General features: G+C 46.7%; 1 protein-coding gene across 1 annotated transcript in view; it reads right to left on the minus strand.

The window, feature by feature from the left end:
- Positions 1-19,252, minus strand: part of PARP1 (poly(ADP-ribose) polymerase 1) — a 47,525-nt gene extending 28,273 nt beyond the window's left edge. The window contains exons 1-4 of the mRNA XM_010381977.2: positions 18,936-19,252; positions 13,320-13,485; positions 3,032-3,147; positions 1,263-1,477 (exon numbers count right to left, since the gene is read on the minus strand). Coding sequence (XP_010380279.2) covers positions 1,263-1,477; positions 3,032-3,147; positions 13,320-13,485; positions 18,936-19,055 — 617 coding nt within the window. The 5' untranslated portion in view covers positions 19,056-19,252. The remainder of the gene's footprint in view (positions 1-1,262; positions 1,478-3,031; positions 3,148-13,319; positions 13,486-18,935) is intronic.
- Positions 19,253-20,289: the final 1,037 nt, after the last annotated feature.

A 20,289-nucleotide genomic window follows, 5' to 3' on the forward strand; every position in this document is an offset into this window, starting at 1 on the left:
AGCCCATGGCTAGGGGGCAGGGATTGCAGAAAGACAAAGCACAAGTCCAGGGGGCTGGGCCTTTCGAGCTAAAACACAGAGCAAGGGAAAGAGGCTGCTCACAGAGGTGGGGCCATACTGCCATATAAAGCCTAGACAAGAAGTGACAGTCAAAGCAGTGCTAACCAGCCTGCCCCAGCTTGCTCAGCAAACATGGCTCTGAGGCTATCACCTGCCCCTAAAACACAGGGGCAGGACAGCCACAGTGGTCTCAGTCTCAGCTATCTCACAGACCTGAGCACAAACCCTTTCACTTTCCTCAGCCATAAAATAGGGAAAAGAATACCATCTGCCTCACAGAACTCTGGTGATGGGCAAATCAAACAGTCCAAATACAGGGCTCGATACAGTGTCTGGCATACGAAATGTGCTCAACACATTCTGGCAGTTATCATGGCTTACGTGGGAGCTGATGGACTCTAACACCTATATCACGTGCTGCAATGCCCTGTGGGCTTTTTGACCCATGGCCTGATTTTTCAATTTTCTTGCACATTCTAAAGCCCCATGTGTTGCTGCAATGAACAGGCATTATGAACTGAGATAATGTGTGATGGCTGCTTGATGGTTGCCCAGTCACCGTCCAAGGAACAGGGTGCATACCAGGCTCTACCACACCACCCCTGGTGTGCCTGTTAACAAGCAATTCTCCAGACTGAGGCTAAGGGACAAGCAGAGGGTAAACTGCAGACAGCAAGAGGTGTCCATGTATTCAAGATAGTCACTGATGGTCCTTCCCATTCTAAATTTTAACACCATGCAAAACCCTTATCATCCTGAACTCTAAGCCAGGAAAATTATCCACTGCCCATCCCCTAACTAAAAATGGTCATGATTCTCCCAGCATTGTTAAGTGATCAACCCAGGCAAAACAAATACCCAGGGAAGGAGGGTGGTCTTTTAACTATCTAAAGGGCTGTCGTGGAAAAGTGTAGTTAGCCTGTCCATGGAGATCAGATGTCGGAAGGGGAATAGACCACCAGGAAGCAGGTCTCACAGGGCAGAGGGCTCTCGGCAGAGGACATGGGAACCCCTGGCTGTCCTTCCCTACCCTGTCCTTTGCCCCCAGATCTCTGCTGTCACCGTTCCTCAGTTTGCATCTCCGTGGCTTACTGACAGTCAGTGAAGGGAAACAGAGGAGTGGTATGGAACCTGTAGAGCCTTCGGGCCTCCCTCAAGCCCCTCACTGAACCCCCAGGGCAACCCCACAGCGCTCCACCCACCCTTCGCTCTTGACTCCTGGGAGCTGCTTCTTCAGGGCTTCTTTATCCTCTGCAGCAAGGAGGCTGAAGCCCTTGAGCTGACTCGCACTGTACTCGGGCCGGAAACCCAGCTCCTCCCTGTTCTTGACAAAGCAGTGTGGGTGGTACCAGCGGTCAATCATGCCTAGCTGTGGCTTCTCCGGGTCCAGCATCTTCTTGGACAGGCGCACCTGGCCCTGCAGGAAAAACCGTATATGGTACCAAGGGAGTGACGAGGAAGGATGGTGAACATGATACGGGCAGCCTGCGCTCCAACCAGTGAGGGGCTGCAGGAACAAGTCAAGGCCTGCCCGCCAACTTGAGGACTCATGGGCTTTTGAGAGGTTTAGCTCTCTCAGGTCATCAAGGATTGTGTATTACCCTCAAGACTCAGGGTTCCTTAAATTTCAAATGGCTGGCGACCTACCTACCTGTCTGGACATGTGAAGAATTGCTAACATTCCCCTTAAGATGTTTCTGTTGACCTGGGGCAGGCATAAAAACACATGGTATGGTGTGCTGGGCAGAGCTAGAGCCTTGCACACCTGCGTGGGCTTCCAATGCAGCATTTTTTTTTTTTTTTTTTGAGACAGGGTCTTGCTTTGTTGCCCAGGCTGGAGTGCAGTGACTTGATCTCAACTCACTGCAACTTCTGCCTCCTAGGCTTAAGTGACCCTCCTACCTCAGCCTTGCCTGGCTAATTTTTTTGTAGAGATGAGGTCTCACTATGTTGCCCGGGCTGGTCCAGAACTCCTGGACTCAAGCAATACTCCTGCCTCAGCCTACCGCACCACCGCGCCCAGCCCCTCAATGCAGCATTTTTGTATTAGCAGGAATTTTCTGTCCATTCCCACCCTCCTATGGCCTCCTTAGTCTCTTTACAGATGACACCCTCTAAGGAGTAATAACCCCACAGGCAAGAATTCAGTCCTGCCAGCCTGCGCAGGTCCCCAGTCCCCAGGCCTGATATTCCCAGGAGAGTTCCAGGCCTGGGAGGCTCAACCCAGAGAATGCAGCAGGAGGGGCTCCTGACAATACATAAAGCCAGCAACCCAGCACCACACACCACCTGGCATTCCCCTTGAGGCAAAGAGGATCTTAACGTTTGCCTTAAATTTTTGGTGGTTGAAGGTAGCTGGAGAAGATACAGCAATTCCATGTTTTCATTTTCTAAATACCCATTGGCTCACCTCAATTTTCTGTACAACACCTCCAGGAGGCACAAACTTTCAATTAATACCTCGAATGAATCAATTAATACGTGCATGTCACATTAGAGAAGGGTGAGAAGGCTGTGGGGCACAAGCCTTCCCTTCTACCTGTGTCTCCGTCCATTTTGTCTGACTGGCTATCAGCCTTCAAGGACTAGAACTAGTGGGAAAGCCTGGTTAATGAAGATCCTCTGATTAAACAGAAAAAGGCTGGAGGCTCATACCAGGGTAAACACATTCCTTACACCTAATTCTACCATAAAGCACAGACAATCTTTCCCCCAGCCACTGTTGGATCCAAAAGACACCCCTTTTGTTAATGCTTTCCAAGAGCAGATGCATTCATACCAGAGAACTGGACCAGACTTGTCTGGAAGTCACTGTCATATCTGGTCAACACTAACGTCTTCAGTTTATTTTTAATCACTTGCGTTGAGCTAGCACCCTAAAGCCTCCATTTCTTCTCCTCTCTTGAGATAGACAATGACATCAATGCAAGCAATTCATAAAGTTCAGGGATCTGAGCCCCCAAGACCTTACCTTTTCTATCTTCTCCATACACCCCTTGCATGTGCTTCTGTTGGACTTGGCGTACTCTGCTGCAAAGTCACCTAGCGTCTTCTCTGCCTTGCTACCAATTCCATCCTGGCCTTTGCCTGAAGAATCAAACAGAGGGCAATGCTCATCTCAACAGCTCCAAAATGCAGCTTAGAGGAGCCCCCTGTCCTCTTCTACCTCCCCAGGATCCTTCCACTAGGATACCTTATGCCTTGGGAGACTACGATTGGTCCATCTCATCTGTCTGTAACAACCATGGTCAGCTAATAGAGCTTCTTTTCTGGAGATAAATGACCCTTCTCCTTGAAAGAGCAGCACATTAGGGGGTGATCAGCTGTATGACATTCCGTCTCCTCCTCTTCCTCTGGAGGCCCCTCCCACACTTTAGAAAGCACTTATTAGGTGTTTACCTTGAAAGCCTTGGAAGCTTACTGACGTCTCACTAAGCCTGCTAATTTCCATTATACTTTTATTTACCAAAGTGTGGAATTAAAGGAAATATTTTGATACAAGCCAGACACAAGTATATGTAAGAATTAAATATGTGGTAAAGGTATCATTTCAAATTAGTGGGAAAAGGCTGAATTATTCAATAAAGAGTTGTGGGGATCACTGGCTAGACATTTGGGACAAAAACTAGATTATTTTCTTATTATAAAAATAAATTCCCAGGCTGAATCAGGTAGTAAGAGGCCTAAGACCAGGAATAAGATGAAGCTATCTTCCCATCACTTCTATTCCATATTATATTGGAGGTTGTAGTAAGCGCATTAAGGAAATAAAAAAAAAAACAAAAGGTGTAAGTTTGGAAAAGAGTAAGTAAAACCATCTCTCCTTGTAAATGATTCTATTTGATATTCCTAAGAGATATCTTGAGAAATCTATTTTAAAATCTACTAAATTAAGTGAATTTAGCAAATACGCAGGGCACACTGTCAATATACAAACATACAAAGATGTCTAATGCTAGCAATAAACATACTGGAAAGGCAAGTGCATTGTTATTTAAACAGTGTTAAAATACATAGAACACTTAGATAAATTTAACAAAAGACGTGCAAGATCTCACACTAAAAGCTATAAGACTGCTGAAATCAAAGAAGACCTAAACAAATGAAGAAATGCATCATGTTCATGGACTGTTAAGATGTCAATTTGATCCACGGATCCAGTGAGATGCCTATCGAATTCCTAGCAGCTGTATTTGTAATAGCCCCAAACTGGCAACAACCCCAAAGTCACCAACAGTAAAATGGATAAACAAATGGATATACCCAAACAAAGGACTACTCCCCAGAAATAAAAAGAACTAATGACACACAAGATGACCTGGATGAATCTCACAGGCAGTGCGCTGAGTGAAGAAAGCGTATAAGAGGGTATACAATTCCTTTTCTTCCTGAAATTCTAAATCAGGCAAAATTAATATATGAGGATAGAAATCAGAACAGTGGTTACCTGAGTCAGGGGAAAATGACTAGCAAAAGTACAAGGGAACTTCCCAGGGGGACAGAAATGTCTATAACTCAATGGGGTATATGCCAGATGTGTATAAGCATTTGTCAAAACTCACTAAACTGTATACGTAAGATCTGTGCATGTAACTACTGTAAATCATTTAAAAATTCCAGATATAATACCAAAGACATATCACAAATGAGAAGACAGACATGACTATACAAACAGTGAAAGATGAAACTTTAATGAGGCAAAAAAATACAATAGACAAAACTAAAAGAAAATGTCAAACTTGGAAAAATATTTGTAAAATGTTATGACAAAGAATCAGTATCTTTTACATTTCCTTAAGAAAAAGACAAGGCCAGGCATGGTGCCTCACACCTGTAATCCCAGCACTTTGTGAGGATGAGGCAAGAGGATCACTTGAGCCCAGGAGTTCAAGACCAGCCTGGGCAACATAGAGACTTCCTCCATTTAAGGAAGAAACAAACAAACAACACAGCCCCCAAAGCAAATCCCAGCATGGTGGCACATGCCTGTACTCCTAGCTACCTAGGAAGCTAAAGTAAGAAGATTGCTTGAGCCTAGGAGTTCAAGGTTACAGTGAGCTAGGATCATGCAACTCCACTCTAGCCTTGGGTGACAGAGTGAGACCCTGTCTCCAAAAAAAGGAAACACTTAGGAATGGTATGTTAGTAGAGAAATGGGTATATTATATACTGCTGGTATAGCATGTGCAACTGAAGCAACCTTTCTGGAAGGCAATTTGGCACATACATAGAAAGCCTTAAAATTGTTCATCCCTTTGAACAGTAACTGCACATCTTAGAATTAAAGAAATAACTGTACAGGTGCCTGGGATGTACAAGAAGTTTGCAGCAGCTCTATCTGTAATATAACTAAAAGGTTAAAATTCTAGTCTCAAAAGCAAGACACGGCTGGGTGCGGTAGCTCACACCTGGAGTCCCAGCTGCTCAGCAGGCTGGAGGATTGCTTAAGCCCAGGAGGCCAAGGCTGGAGTGTGGGCTGTGATCATTCCACTGCACTCCAGCCTGGGTGACAGAGCAAGACCGTGTCTCAAAAAAAAAAAAAAGAAAAAAAGCAAGACAGACTGGATTTGAATCCTGGCTCAGGAATTTTCTACCAGCACAACCTTGAGTCAGTTACCTAACTTCTCTGTGACTGAATGTCCTCACCTGTAAAACTGACAAAGACCTATTGCAAGGACACAATTAAATTAATATGTCAAGTACTTGGAATACTGCATGAAATTTAGCAAGACCTCACTAAATGACTACCATGCACTTTAATCTGTAACTTTTAACATGAAAAGAGTAAATATCAAGTTGTAAAAGTACTAACAAGTCAACATCACTAGTCGTCAGGGAAATGAAAATCAAAAAACCACAGTGAGATACTACACTTCACACACATTAGCATGGCTATACTAAAAAAAAAAAAGTGTTCATAAGAATGAGGACAAATTGGAATCCCCTTGTCTTGCTGGTGGAAATGGAGGAGCTGTTGTAGAAAACAGGATGGAGGCTCCTCAAAAAATGACACATGGAATTACCATGATTCAGTCATTTCACTTCTGGGTATATACAGCAGAGAAGTGAAAGCAAGGTCTCTAACATATATTTGTATACCGATGTTCATTATAGCACTAATATTCATTATCATTATTATGCATATTATGAATACCATTCATAATAGCCAAAATGCAGAAACCTGGCCGGGCGCAGTGGCTCACGCCTGTAATCCCAGCCTGGCCCATGTGGTGAAACCTTGTCTCTACCAAAAAATATAAAAAAATTAGGTGGATGTGGTGGTGCATGCCTGTAATCCCAGCTACTCGGGAGGCTGAAGCAGGAGATTTACCTGAACCTGGGAGGCGGAGGCTGCAGTGAGCCGAGATCAGGTCACTGCACTCCAGCCTGGGCAATAGAGTGAGACTCTGTCTCAAAAAAAAAAAAACCAAAAAACAAAGTGCAGAAACCGCCTAAATGTCCACAGACATACGAATGGGTAAATGAAATATGGTATATTCATGCAATTAATGTTTATTATGTCTTTAAAAAGAAGGAAATTTAGACACATGCTGCAACATGGATGAACCCAGAAGAACTATGCTGAGTGAAGTAAGCCAGACACAAAAGTACAAGTAACTGCCTAACTCCATGCACATGAGGTGCTAGAGTTTTAGCTTCACAGAGATAGAAGAAACAGTGGTTACCAGGGGCAGGGAGAACACGCAGTTACTGCTTAATGGATTGGGAGTTTCAGTTTGGGAAGATGCAAAAGTTCTGGAGCTGGATGATGGTAATATTTGCCTAACAATGTGAATCTACTTCATGCCACTGAACTCTACACTTAAAAATGGTTAAGACAGGTCAGGCACAGTGGCTCATGCCTATGATCCCAGCACTTTGGGAGGCCAAGGCAGGCGGATCACCTGAGGTCAGGAGTTCAAGACCAGCCTGGCCAACACAGTGAAACCCTGTCTCTACCAAAAATATAAAAATTAGTCAGACGTGGTGGCGCACACCGGTAATCCCAGTTACTTGGGAGGCTGAGGCAGGAGAATTGTCTGAACCCAAGAGACAGGGGATGTAGTGAGCCATGATTGCACCACTGTACTCCAGCTTGGGCGACAGAGCAAGACCCTGTCTTAAAAAAAAAAAAAAAAAAAAAGTTAGGGTAAATTTTATGTTATGCCTATTTTGCCACCAAAAGAAAAAAAAATCAACTAAGGAAAGTGATACTTAGGGTAGGATCTCAATTCTGCAGGAAAGAAAATCACACACACTCACCAGCAAATTAGTATTTTCTAAAGAGATATCCCACATGTTAATAAGCCATTTGTGAATTAGAGGATTTGGGATAAATTAAACTTTTCATATATTTAAAAATAGTAAGTTAGGCTCTCTGGATGAAAAGTCCCTGGACAATCAGTAGGTAGTATCCTAACTGTATGGTTATGATAGTTTCACAAAAAGACACATTTTCAGTAAAATTATTATGCCTTCTCATATTATAAAATTATACTTAGGTCAGCCTGGCCAATATGGCGAAACTCCATCTCTACTAAAAATACCCAGCCAGGTGTGGTGGCACACACCTGTAATCCCAGCAACCCAGGAGGGAGAGGTTGCAGTGAGCCAAGATGGCACCACAGCACTCCAGCCTGGGTGACAGAGATTATCTATCTATCTATGTACTTAGGTATATTTAAATTATAACTAGATATAACACATCTATGCCCCTAAACCTACAACTTTCCCTATCCTGAACACAAAAGAGAAAACAGCCACAGAACAAGAAAAACGTCAGCCAGGTGTATTTGCTCATGCCTGTAATCCCTGCACTTTGGGAGGCAGAGGTGAGATTGTTTGAAGCCAGGAGTTTGAGACCAGCCTGGGGAACTAGCAAGATCCCTTGGGCAACATGGTGAGACTCTATCTCTATTTAAAAAAAAAAAAAAAAAAATTAAAAAATTAATTGGGCTACAGTCCTAGCTTCTTCAGAGGCTGAAGTGGGAGGACTGCTTGAGCCCAGGAGTTAGAGACTGCCAGTACATTCCACCCTAGGCAACAGAATGAGACCTACCCTCTGCTAAAACTGGCATACTCACCCTCTGAACCCTTTCTTACAAATTTATTCACTTTTTAAAACTCCCAATTCTGAGCCGTTACTAATCTATTTGCAGCAAGCAGCTGGTCAGACATAGCAACAGCTACAAGGACCAGCTGCAAGAAGGACAGACAGTGATACGGTTTGGATCTGTGTCCCCACCCAAATCTCCTATCAAATTATAATCTCGAATGTTGGTGGTGGGGCCTGGTGGGAGGTGACTGGATCACGGGACAGGTTTCTGCCTTGGTGCTGTGTCATGATACTTGTGAGTTCTCCTGAGATCTGGTTGTTTAAAAACGTGTAGCACCTCCCCTCTCACTCTCTTCCTCCTGCTCCGGCCATGTGAACTGCCGGCTTCTCCTTTGCCTCCTGCCATGACAGTAATGACAGTAACAAGGTTGGATGGCTGACACTACCCAACCTAAAGAGTTAATATGAAGCCCCAGCAGTCAACACAGTGTGGTATTGGCAAAGGGATAAGCAGATCAGTGGGACAGAACAGGGAGCCCAGAAACAGAGCCACACAAGCACAGTCCACTGATCTGTGACAAAAAAGTAACGGCAAAAATGGGAGAAAAGATAGTCTTTTCAACAAGCGGAGCTGTAACAACTGGACATCCACATGTGGAAAAAAAAAAAAAAGGAATCTAGACACAGACCTTACACCCTTCACAAAACGTAACTCAAAATGGATCACAGACCTAAATGTAAGACACAAAACTGTTAAACTTCTAGAAGAAAATCTAGATGACTTCGGGTCTGGTGATGACTTTTTACAAACAACACCAAAAGCCCAATCCACTAAAGAAGTAACTGATTAACTAGACTTCATAAAATTAAAAACTTCTGCTCTGCGGAAGACCAGCCACACACTGAGAAAAAATATTTTCAAAAGACATAAGATAAAGAGCTGTTATCCAAAATATACCAAGAACTCTTAGGAATCAACAGTAAGAAAACAAACAATCTGATTTTAAAAAGAGCAAAACCAGGAGTTTGAGACCAGTCTGGGAAACAAGGTGAGGTCCCGTCTCTACAAAAAATTTTTAAAAATTAGCCAGGCATGGTGGTGCGCACCTGAAGTCCCAGCTATTCAAGAGGCTGAGGTGGGAGACAGAGGTCAAGGTTGCAGTGAACTGTGATCACACCACTGCACTCTAGCCTGGGCGACAAAGCAAGACACTCTTAAAAAAAAGTGGGGGCGGGGGCAGGCAAAAGACATTTCACCAAAGATATACAGATGGTAAATATATGAGAAGATGTTCAAGATAATCACAGTATTAGGGAAATAAATATTAAAACATCTATTAGAATGGCCAAAATCCAAAACACTGACAACACCAAATGCTGGCAAAGATGTACAATGATACGAATTCTCATCCATTGCTGGTGTAATGCAAAATGATTCAGCTTTTTGGAAGACAGCTTGGCAGTTTCTTACAAAACTAAATATACTCTCACCACATGATCCAGCAATTGTACTCCTTGGTTACCCAAAGGAGTTGAAACTTATGTCGCCAGAAAAACCTGCACATGGATGTTTCCAGCAGTTTTGTTCATAATTGCCAAAATTTGGAAGCAACCAAGATGTCCTTCAGCAGCTCAATGAATAAACAAACTGGTAATCCAGACAATGGAATATTACTCGGTAATAAAACGACAAGACATGGAGGAATCTTTTTTTCGAGATAGAGTCTAGCTCTGTTGCCAGGCTGGAGTGCAGGGGCGCCATCCTGGCTCACTGCAACCTCTGCCTCCCGGGTCAAGCAATTCTCCTGTCTCAGCCTCCCGAGTAGCTGGGACTACAGAGGCACACTACCACGCCCAGCTAATTTTTGTATTTTTAATAGAGACAGGGTTTCACCATATTGGCCAGGCTGGTCTCAAACTCCTGACCTGGTAATCCACCCGCCTCAGCCTCCCAAAGTGCTGGGATTACAGGTATGAGCCACCGTGCCCGGCCCGACATGGAGGAATCTTAAGAGCACATTACTAGTGAGAGAAGCCAATCTGAAAAGGCTACCTTCTGTATGATTCCAACTATATTATATTCTGGAAAAGGAAAAACGACGGAGAAAGCAAAAAGATCAGTGGTTACTAGAGGTTAGAGGGGAGGGAGGAATGACTAGGCAAAGCACAGAGGATTTCCCAGGCAGTGAAAGGACTCTGAAGGCTACCATAAAGGTACATGCATGTCAAAGTACATTTGTTAAAACTGAAAGGATGTATAACACCAAGAGTGAGCCTCGTGTAAAGTACAGACCTCAAGGGATAACGATGTGTCAATGTAGCTCGTCAGTTATAACCATGGACCACTCTGGTGGCGTTGTTGATTGTGGACAAGTCTGTGTATGTGTGGGGTGGGGAGGACTATATGGAAACTCTGTACTCTGCTCAATTTTGCTGTGGACCTAAAACTGCTGTTAAGAAAAAAGTCTAGGCTGGGCGCGGTGGCTCAAGCCTGTAATCCCAGCACTTTGGGAGGCCGAGACGGGCGGATCACGAGGTCAGGAGATCCAGACCATCCTGGCTAACACTGTGAAACCCCGTCTCTACTAAAAAATACAAAAAACTAGCCAGGCGAGGTGGCGGGTGCCTGTAGTCCCAGCTACTCGGGAGGCTGAGGCAGGAGAATGGCGTAAACCCAGGAGGCGGAGCTTGCATTGAGCTGAGATCCGGCCACTGCACTCCAGCCTGAGCGACAGAGCGAGACTCGGTCTCAAAAAAAAAAAAAAAAGTCTATATACAGGAGAATGGTGTGAACTTGGGAGGCAGAGCTTGCAGTGAGCTGAGATCACACCACTGCACCCCAGCCTGGGCGACAGAGCAAGACTCCGTCTCAAAAAAAAAAAAAAAAAAAGTCTATATATAAAAAAAGGTTAAACAGACAATGGAACAGAAATTTCTAAAAGGACCCCAAAATACAGAAATTTTGTACATGACACAAGACACCTCTGTAATCAATGGGGGAGATGAATAAGTCAATAAACAAAGTAGGGGTCGGGAGCGGTGGCTCACGCCTGTAATCCCAGCACTTTGGGAGGCCGAGGCGGGCAGATCACAAGGTCAGGAGTTCAAGACCAGCCTGGCCAACATGGTGAAACCCCCATCTCTACAAAAAGTACAAAAAATTAGCTGGGCATGGTGGCAGGCACCACGCTACTCAGGAGGCTGAGGCAGGAGAATCGCTCGAACCCGGGAGGTGGAGGTTGCAGTGAGACAAGACCATGCCATAGCACTCCAGCCTGGGCAACAGAGACTCCGTCTCAAAAACAAACAAAAACAAACAACAACAACAAAAAAACAAAGTAGGGAAACTAGATAATCATTTGGAAAAAAATAAAACTGGAGTCATGCCTCACACCACATCAGCACACACTGGGATAACTTCCAAATAGAGTAAACCCTTAGATGTTAAAAGAAACAAGGAACTATAAAATTACACGTACTGGACGTAGTTCATCTGTATCCCCAGGCTGGGCTACTTGACAGTGGCTGCTGGTGCTATAGCCTTTTCCCTAGCACTGTCACTACCTCAGGGTTAAGGGCCACACCCTGACATACCTACCCTGTAGTGACCACCACAGTAACAAACACAGCACTGTCACCAACAGGCCAACTCTTTCAAAACCAGGGACTCTGAGTGCTCCCACCACTTCCAGATCTAGAGGCAGCTCTGGCTGCAGAGCCTAACTGTGCAGAGGCCAGTAGCACAATCTGGAAGTGCAGAGAACGCACCTCAGGTGAGCAAAAACCAGTAAGAAACAAGAGACAGAACCAATGGATAATGCCGCTCCCTTCCTCCTGCTCCAAGGGGCTTTTCTGAAGCTTGGTGGCAAAGGACTTGTGTGAGGGCATCCTGCATGACCAAGCCATCGGCTGTTTCTCATGAAGCCGTGGCCAGCTTGACAACATATGGCACTGTGCTTGCCCTCCTGCCTCCCCTTCCTTCCTCTCTCTTGCTGCCCTAGGATTACATCTCCTAATAAAGCTTTTAATAGCTTTGCTTTATGCTCTGCTCTCTATGTCACCTGACATGACCTGTACTAAGACATGGGAGAAGACATAAAAGGAGAAAACTGTGGAGACAGTTAAAAGAGCAGTGGTTGCCAGGAATTAGGAGAGATAAATAGGGGATTTTTAGAGTGGTGAAACTGATGCAGGGCAGGCCAGCCCTAAATTGGGGCTTAGCCTGGGAGGGTCCTTGGCTTCGCTCTGGACAGAATTTAAGAGCAAGCTGGTGGTAGAAGAAAGCAGCTTTATTGCAGCAGCAGTGTTATGGCTCTGTGATTGCTCCTGCAGAGCAGGGCCAGCCCACAGGCAGTGTGCTGAGGGCAGCAGCTCAAAGGCAGTTCTGAGGTCATATTTACACCCACTTTTAATTATATGCAAATTAAGGGGCAGATTATGCAGACATGTTAAGAAATGGGGTGGTAACTTTTAGGTCATCAGACTGTTGTCACAGAAAGGGGTGCTAACTTCTGGGTATTGCCATGGCAATGGTAAACTGATATGGCACACTGGTGGGTGTTTTATGGAAAGCTGCTTCGTCCCTGTCCCTGCTTTAGTTAGTCCTCGGTTTGGTTTGGTGCCTGAGCCCCGCCTCCTACCTCATTCCCCTCTCTGAGATGAGCTATTCTTCCTTAATCTTAAGGGGCTGCAGAAGGGTACAGGTCTGAAATTATTCTGTATGATACTATAACAGCAAATGCATGTCATCATATAACTGTCCAAACCCATAGAATGTACAGCATCAGGAGTTTCTGGACTCTGGGCAATAATGATGTGTCAATGTAGGTTCCTCAATTATAGCAAATGTACTACTCTGGTGGGAGATGTTGACAAGGAAGAGCCTGTGTGGTAGGAGGGGGAGCGGGTATTGGAAACTCTTTGTTCTTTGCTTACTTTTGCCATGAACAAAAATAAAGTCTATTAAAAACAAAACAACTTTAAAGGCTACATTCCAAGCATCTGGAAAAATAAAACACCAAATATCATGCAACAGATGATGCTCAGTCCAGGAGGTGTTGCTGAAATAACATGGGCACCATACGCTTCATCTGCACATGTGGGAGAAGGCAAGCTGGGGGAGGTTTGCTTTGCTCTCTGAGAAGAGGACCCCTGGGAGCTTCAGGGTGGGGGCTGAATGCCCATGCTGCCCATTTGTACACACCTGTCACTCCTCCAGCTTCCGCTGTCTTCTTGACTTTCTGCTGGTCATCCCACCGAAGCTCAGAGAACCCATCCACCTCCACGTCAGGGTGCCGGATGGAGTGGCCCACCTTCCAGAAGCAGGAGAAGTGGTACCAGTGTGGAACTTTTCCATCAAACATGGGAGACTAGAAGGAGGACAAACAGAGGGAGGTAAGTGAGCAGTTAACTTTTGGCTTAGAACCACTAGATGCTGACTTGACCTCAACCCCAGTCCCAGTCCCAGGCGTGGGACAGCACATGAAACCTTCGTTCTCCTATCTGTGAAAGGAGGACAGCCTCTGCTCTCACATGAAGAGCTGCAGCATCCTTCTCACAATCTTCCCCAAGGCTCAGAGGACTGTAGCCCACTGTTCTTGAGCTCATTCTCTTAGGACACCAAACACAGCCACGAGAAAGGTAGCCTTTTACCACTGAGCTCTGCCCCACGTCCCTTTTGACCACACGCCACTACATTTAGTGGTGAGCTGCCTCATGGTCTAGTGAAACGCACAGAAGACACCTGTGCAGAGTCACAATCCTGTAGCATCTGCTGGGAATGGCCAGACAACTGCTCCAGGCACGCCTGGACTCAAAGGGCCTGTGTGCCCCAGAAAAGGGCTCTTTAAGTGCCTCTGCAGTTAAGAATAACGAGGAACAAGACCCAGATAATGAGTAAAGCAGAAAAAGTGTGTCAGAAAAAAACTGTCAAGTTCGTAGCAGCCACACAGATGTGAGTGGAATGAATGGAGGTCTGTGAGGCAACTGTGACAGTGGATGGTTCGGTTCGGGACAGCATGCCTGGAGCTGGAGTCAGCTGCTCACTGGCCTTCGCGGGGACAGTTTCCCAGGTGCAGGACCTGGGAAGTCTGGCCACAGGGAACACAGTTCTCCTCTGCAGGTGGTTTGCTTCCCACTAGGCCTTTCATTGTGACAAGGCCAAGTTCTGCTCCCAGGCCTCCAGCATTGTCTGGCTTTTTTTTTGAGACTGAGTCTTGCTCTGTCGCCCAGGGTGGAGTGTAGTGGTGGGATCTCGGCTCACTGAAAGCTCCGCCTCCCGGGTTCATGCCATTCTCCTGCCTCAGCCTCCTGAGTAGCTGGGACTACAGGCACATGCCACCTACACCTGGCTAATTTTTGTATTGTTAGTAGCAATGGGGTTTCACCATGTTGGCCAGGCTGGTCTCGAACTTCTGACCTCGAGACCCGCCCACCTTGGCTTCCCGAAGTGCTGGGATTACTAGGCATGAGCCACTGCACCCAGTCCTGGCTTTACAGAGTGGATGGTGACAGCGACTGGGAAGAAGGGGAAGACACAGCCTGTAGTGTGGGTCCCTGAGCTTTTCATAAACCATCCTGCGTAATCCCACAATCTGCCTCTGGGTGGGAACCAGCCCTTTCATTCACAGATGGAGAGAGCAGGGCTGGAAATCCTTGCCTGGGGGGTTGGGAGTCACAGAGGCAGCAACTGAATGATTTGACACCATGGTTCCTCCCACCACACTCCACTGCCCGGCAGGAAGAGCTACTTAAAAATACACCAACTGTGATCTGACTAAAGCAAGGGAAGTCCCAAACATCTGCTTTTACAGAACATAAAGCTAAATGTCACACAGATGCAATAAGAGTATTAAAACAGCACTAAAAGTAAATGTGCTGAATTTTTAGGATGGAGTTGTGGGGACAGGGAAAATACTCTGGAAAAGCAATGATAAGGTGCCTCACTCCCTCTCTCCACTGCGAGTGGCCTCTTTCTGGATGTGATGTATTAAAATGCACAGCTAAGACTATGGCAGCGCAAGGACTCCTCAACATCAGCTTTCCCCTGGGTCTGGAATGCTCCCCGCCCTGTTGAGGGCATTCCCTCAGGTCCCCCAGGGCCCCTTCCACAGCTCCCCTTCCTCACTAAGAACTATGCATTTGGTGATTGTTTCATAAGGGGCAAGATGCCTATCTTGCTATTCTCTAGCAACATCTGTCACAGAAGGCACGCAGTGTTTGCTTAGGGCTTCAAGTCAGATAGAAAAAAAACAAAAGGGAAGGATGGGGTAATTCCTGCTGCAGAAGAGACAACAAATGGCATTTCTGAGAGCAGACTCATGTTCCAGCTCTCAAACATTCCACCAGATCTCAACTAGGCTGCTGATACAGATCCTAAGCATATGGCTATCATGGAACATTTGCAGTGGCCTCGTCCTGGCTCTGCCTGCTTGTCTACCCCTTGTCTACCCTTCCTGTACAATGTTCTGGTTACCCTTGTATAAAAGGGCACAGGTAATGGCTATGGCACTTCTTCCTGGCTGTGCCAGGGGCCCCAGACCTGCTGCCCTTTGGTCTGGGTGCTGTCTCCCCCAACCACCAGCACAGTGCTGGATACCCTAGAGGTGCTGCCCAATGGTGCAATCACAGCACAAGCTTAGAGGACAAAGGGCCTGGGCAGAAGAATCCTTGACCAAAGCAACGCTTTGCCCTAAAACTTAGGACTGAGAATGATGTGGCAGAAAGACATCAGATCAAGGTCACGAGACTATCGACTCCATTTGTTAGCTGCATAGCTCAGGCAAGGCGCAGAATCTTTCTGAGCACCTAACATACTAGGGTCCTCACCCAACCAGCAGCTGGTGAACTGGGTTCCCTTCTGTGCAGAACAGGCCATGCTACCTGTCCACCTACGCCAAAGAGAGAATGAACTGACCTCACTGCATGCCTCCGAGTGCTCAAACCCTCCCAGGACAGAGCAACTCAAAGGTCAATCGCCATCCTCCTCCCACCAAAAAGCTGGAGGGCCCAGCTCATCCCTCCTAAGATGCCCCAGGCATGAGGGCTAAAGTATCAGGTATCAGATACTCAGAGAACAATACTCCCATATAAATGCAAAAGAAGGTATTTAAATTCAAGCAAGTGAAAAGGCTTCTTTCCTTTTGATCTTCACCAGCTCAGCCTACCAGACCAACTTTAAATTCTGAATTAAAACTCTGAATCCACCCTCAATCACAATTACAGAAAAATCAGTTACTTTTAATAATAAAGAGTTTCTTTCACTATCAAGTATGCCAAAGGAAAGCCCAGAATGTTGTTATTACTATTTATTTTTTTTCAGACAGGGTCTGGGTCTGTCGCCCAGGCGAGTGCAGTGGCACTATCTCAGCTCGCTGCAACCTCCACCTCCCAGGCTCAAGCAATCTTCCAGCTTCAGCCTCCAGAGTAGCTGGGACTTAAAGGCATGAACCACCACGCCCCGCTAATCATTGCATTTTTTTGTAGAGACGAGGTTTCACCATGTTGGCCAGGCTGGTCTTGAACTGCTGAGCTTAAGTGATCTGCCCACCCAAGCCTCCTAAAGTGCTGAGATTACAAGCGTGTGCCACCAAGCCTGGCCCCAGAATATTAAACTTGATGAGGTTCAGCTTCCTCCATCCTGCCTCCCCCACAGCTAAGCCTCCTCTAACTTCCTCCACAGCGGTGTTGTTCTAGCCTCAACACGCTGTCTGAACTTGGGTTTTCTGTCTTTCCACTAGAACATGATACTCTGCCCACCTGTTACGGCCCGTGGATGTCCCTTTCTCGGAATAACATTTAAAAATGCATAATAAAAAGGCTCGCAAATGGTCAGTCGTGGTGGCTCATGCCTGTAATCCTACCACTTTACAGGGCTGAGGTAGGTGGATCACTTGAGCTCAGGAGTTTGAGACCAGCTTGGGCAACACAGTGAGACCCCATCTCAAAAAACAAAACAAAACAAAAAAGTTCGAAAAGGAAACATATTGAAATAATTATCAAAACATTTGAAAGGTAATTTGCGTACAGTAACCCATGAGCCTTAAAGTATTAAATAACAAGATCTAGTACTGCCTCTAACAACTGTGATTTTTGTAGCAATGAGAGTAAATTATATTTTGAGAAACTCCCAACTGTAAAGTGAAAATATCTGTAATTACCACGGGTGAAAAAAATCATAGGGACTGCTAATATGCCTTTGCTTTGCTGCTGACATTTATGATTAGAGGAAATAATGAATTTTATCTATAGGTTAGTGGAGATGGAGACATCAATTTTTTCTTATCTAAACCCATGGACCTCTTGCATTCTATCTACCATCCTACCGACCCTGGGGTTAAGAGCTCCTGCACCAGGAGTGAGAACTTCATAAGAACAGGCTGCCTTATATATTTAAGGTAAGTTCTAGGTTCCTTAGTGGGAAACACGGCTCTTCAAATTGTAGGCCCCGTCTACTTCCCTATCCTCATCTTTCTGCTCCACTTCTGTGAATTAACGACTCCTAATCAACCTTCCACCCTAAGCTGGGTCATCTCGGACTCCTAGGCACACAATGCCTAGAGCACAGTTCCATCAGGTGGCATCCATCCCCTCTGTACGGCAATGTTTGTTTACCAGTCAATTCCCGTTTAACCAAACTGGAAATTCCCAAAGGTGGATTCTGTGTCCTTAAAACCTAACAGAGTGCTTAGAACTTAACAAATGCCTACCAAATAAGCACTGTGTGCCACGTACTGACTTAGGTATGCCCCGAGGACACGGAGGTGACAGACATATTGTGAAATAAGATAACGGAAGTACACCTGGCACTTGGGTATCCACTCGGTAAATGTCGCCCTCCCTTGTACTCTTTAAGTCCTGAAAATCCACTGAGGGCTATCTGGTCATTCCTAAAGCACATTACAGCTCATGGTAGGGAGGAAAATCAAGCTACCTTGACCATGAGCACTAAGCTTGGGTAATATGTTGGAAGCGAGGAGGAACAGGGCAGGTGAGAACCAGAATTATTAATACAAAGGCAGATATCAGCAAACTGGAAGCCGGAGGCAGGAGCCCCTGGGAAATGACAGGGGCCTTCAAGCCCACCACCTCACAGAAGCCTCAGGAAACCTCAGAAGGGGATCGATCCTCAATCTATCAAAAAGCCCACAAGAGAAACCCCCCTGGAGCCACTCTTACTCAAACCAGACAGCTGCAAATGCACCAAGAACGCGTCTGTGAACCTGGAAAATTTGGGGAAAATGTTATTTTAAAGCACAGATTAGGCTCAAAGTGAATGCACTGTACAGAAATGACACCTCTGCATAGTTTTGCCTAATTAAAATGAAAAACGAGGGTGAGCGTTAAAATGACGTGTTGAAATGACGGCCAAAAATAGGTTTAAAAAAAAATCCCCACATGCCAGTCGCCACCATCCACGTAGGACAAAAATCTTCCAGAACAAGATAGGTCAAAATCAGATTAGCTTAAAGAGACCATGTACAATTCCCCCCCACCCCCAACCCCTGAGGCGAACCGCAATAATAAAACACCACCACCAAGAAAGGAGGAGAGAAGCAGCTTCTCGTTTACACAAAGCGAAAGGCAGCACCAGCTGCAGACTGTATTTCCCGGGCTTTTCCTGCAACATCAGCAAAACCTTCCGGAAGGGTCGGCCGGGCCGCTCGGGGGAGGAGGGGCGGCCACGGCCCCACAGGCCCCAAGCGCCGCTCCGAGGGCCCAGGTCCGCTCGCTCCCTGGGCCCGCACTCCCCGAGCCTTCCCGGACACAGTTAACCCGGAGCGCCACGTACCCACCCCGCCGCCCGCACAGCGGCCCGCACCTGCACCATGATGGCCATCCGGAGCGAGTCCTTGGGGATGCTCTCGCTGCATTTCTTGCAAGAGGCGCGTCCGCTCTTGGCGTACTCGACTCGGTAGAGCTTATCCGAAGACTCCGCCATCTCCCCTAGCTGCCGCCAAAGCTCCAGGAGCCCGACGCCACGACCTGGAAACACGCAACCGCCTCGCCGCCTCACCGCCCCGCGTGCGCTCACCCAGCCGCAGGCGCCTGAGCGTCCAGAGCCGCCACCGAGCACGCCGCACCGGCCACCGCCGTTCCCCGATAGATTGCTGATGCCTGGCCGCGGGAACGCCCACGGAGCCCACGTCCACGGGGCGGGGCCTGCGGCGCTCGCGCCCCCTGCCGGCCGGGGATCGGAGTTTCCCCGGCTCCTGCGGGTGGAGCTCTGCGGCCCGCTACCCTGGGGGCCGAGGCGGGGCTTGGACTGAGCTAGTAGCTCTTTCCAGGACCCGGCGCCACCCCTTTGATCGTTCTGTCCCAGGAAGTCATACCTGTTTTCATAACTAATTATACCCCCAACCCCTCCACCTTTTATTTTTGAGACTGAGTCTCACTGCGCTGGAGTGCAGCGGCGCGATCATGGCTCACTGCAGTCTGGAACTCCTGAGCCCAGAGATCCTCCCACCTCAGCCTCCCAAGTAGCTGGGACTATAGGCGTGCATCACCACAACTGGCTAATTTAAAAAAAAAATTGTTTTTTTTAGGGATAGAGCCTCGCCAAGTTGGCTAGACTGGTCTCAAACTCCTGGCTACAAGTGATCTTCGAGCCTCAGCCTCCTAAAGTGCTGGGGTCACAGGAGTGAACTACTAAGCCAGCCCCAAACTCTTTTTATAAGTGTGTCCTCTCTCCCCTGAGGGCAGCTGGGTCCGGGAAGAGTAGGTCCCCCCTCGGGAATACAGTTGATCGGCCCTAGGTGGACCCTGCAGTGTTAGGTCAACCCCTCTGGCTTGGACGGGCATTCCAACCTGCCATCCATACACCATCGGGACAAAATACCAACTGAAACCTAGCATTTCCTTTATTATCAATTTGACTACAAATCCCAGGAGTATTAGAAGTACCTGTGACTTTGTGGGCAATAGTCATCACAGATGTTTTCATGTTACTTTACAGTTATTTTGGTGATAACTCAAAATATTATTAAGCTCATCACTACTCACAATTGTGGTAATGACTAGACCTGTTGCTACCAGATATTTTCTGTGTGTGTGTGTGTGTGTGTGTGTGTGTGTGTATAAAGAAAGAGATGGGGAATCTCTCCATGTTGCCCAGGCTGGTCTCGAACCCCTGGCCTCAAACAATCCTCCCACCTCGGCCTCCCAAAGTGCTGGGA

Source organism: Rhinopithecus roxellana, chromosome 8 (genome assembly GCF_007565055.1).
Source record: "Rhinopithecus roxellana isolate Shanxi Qingling chromosome 8, ASM756505v1, whole genome shotgun sequence".
NCBI classification, from domain to species: Eukaryota; Metazoa; Chordata; class Mammalia; order Primates; family Cercopithecidae; genus Rhinopithecus; species Rhinopithecus roxellana.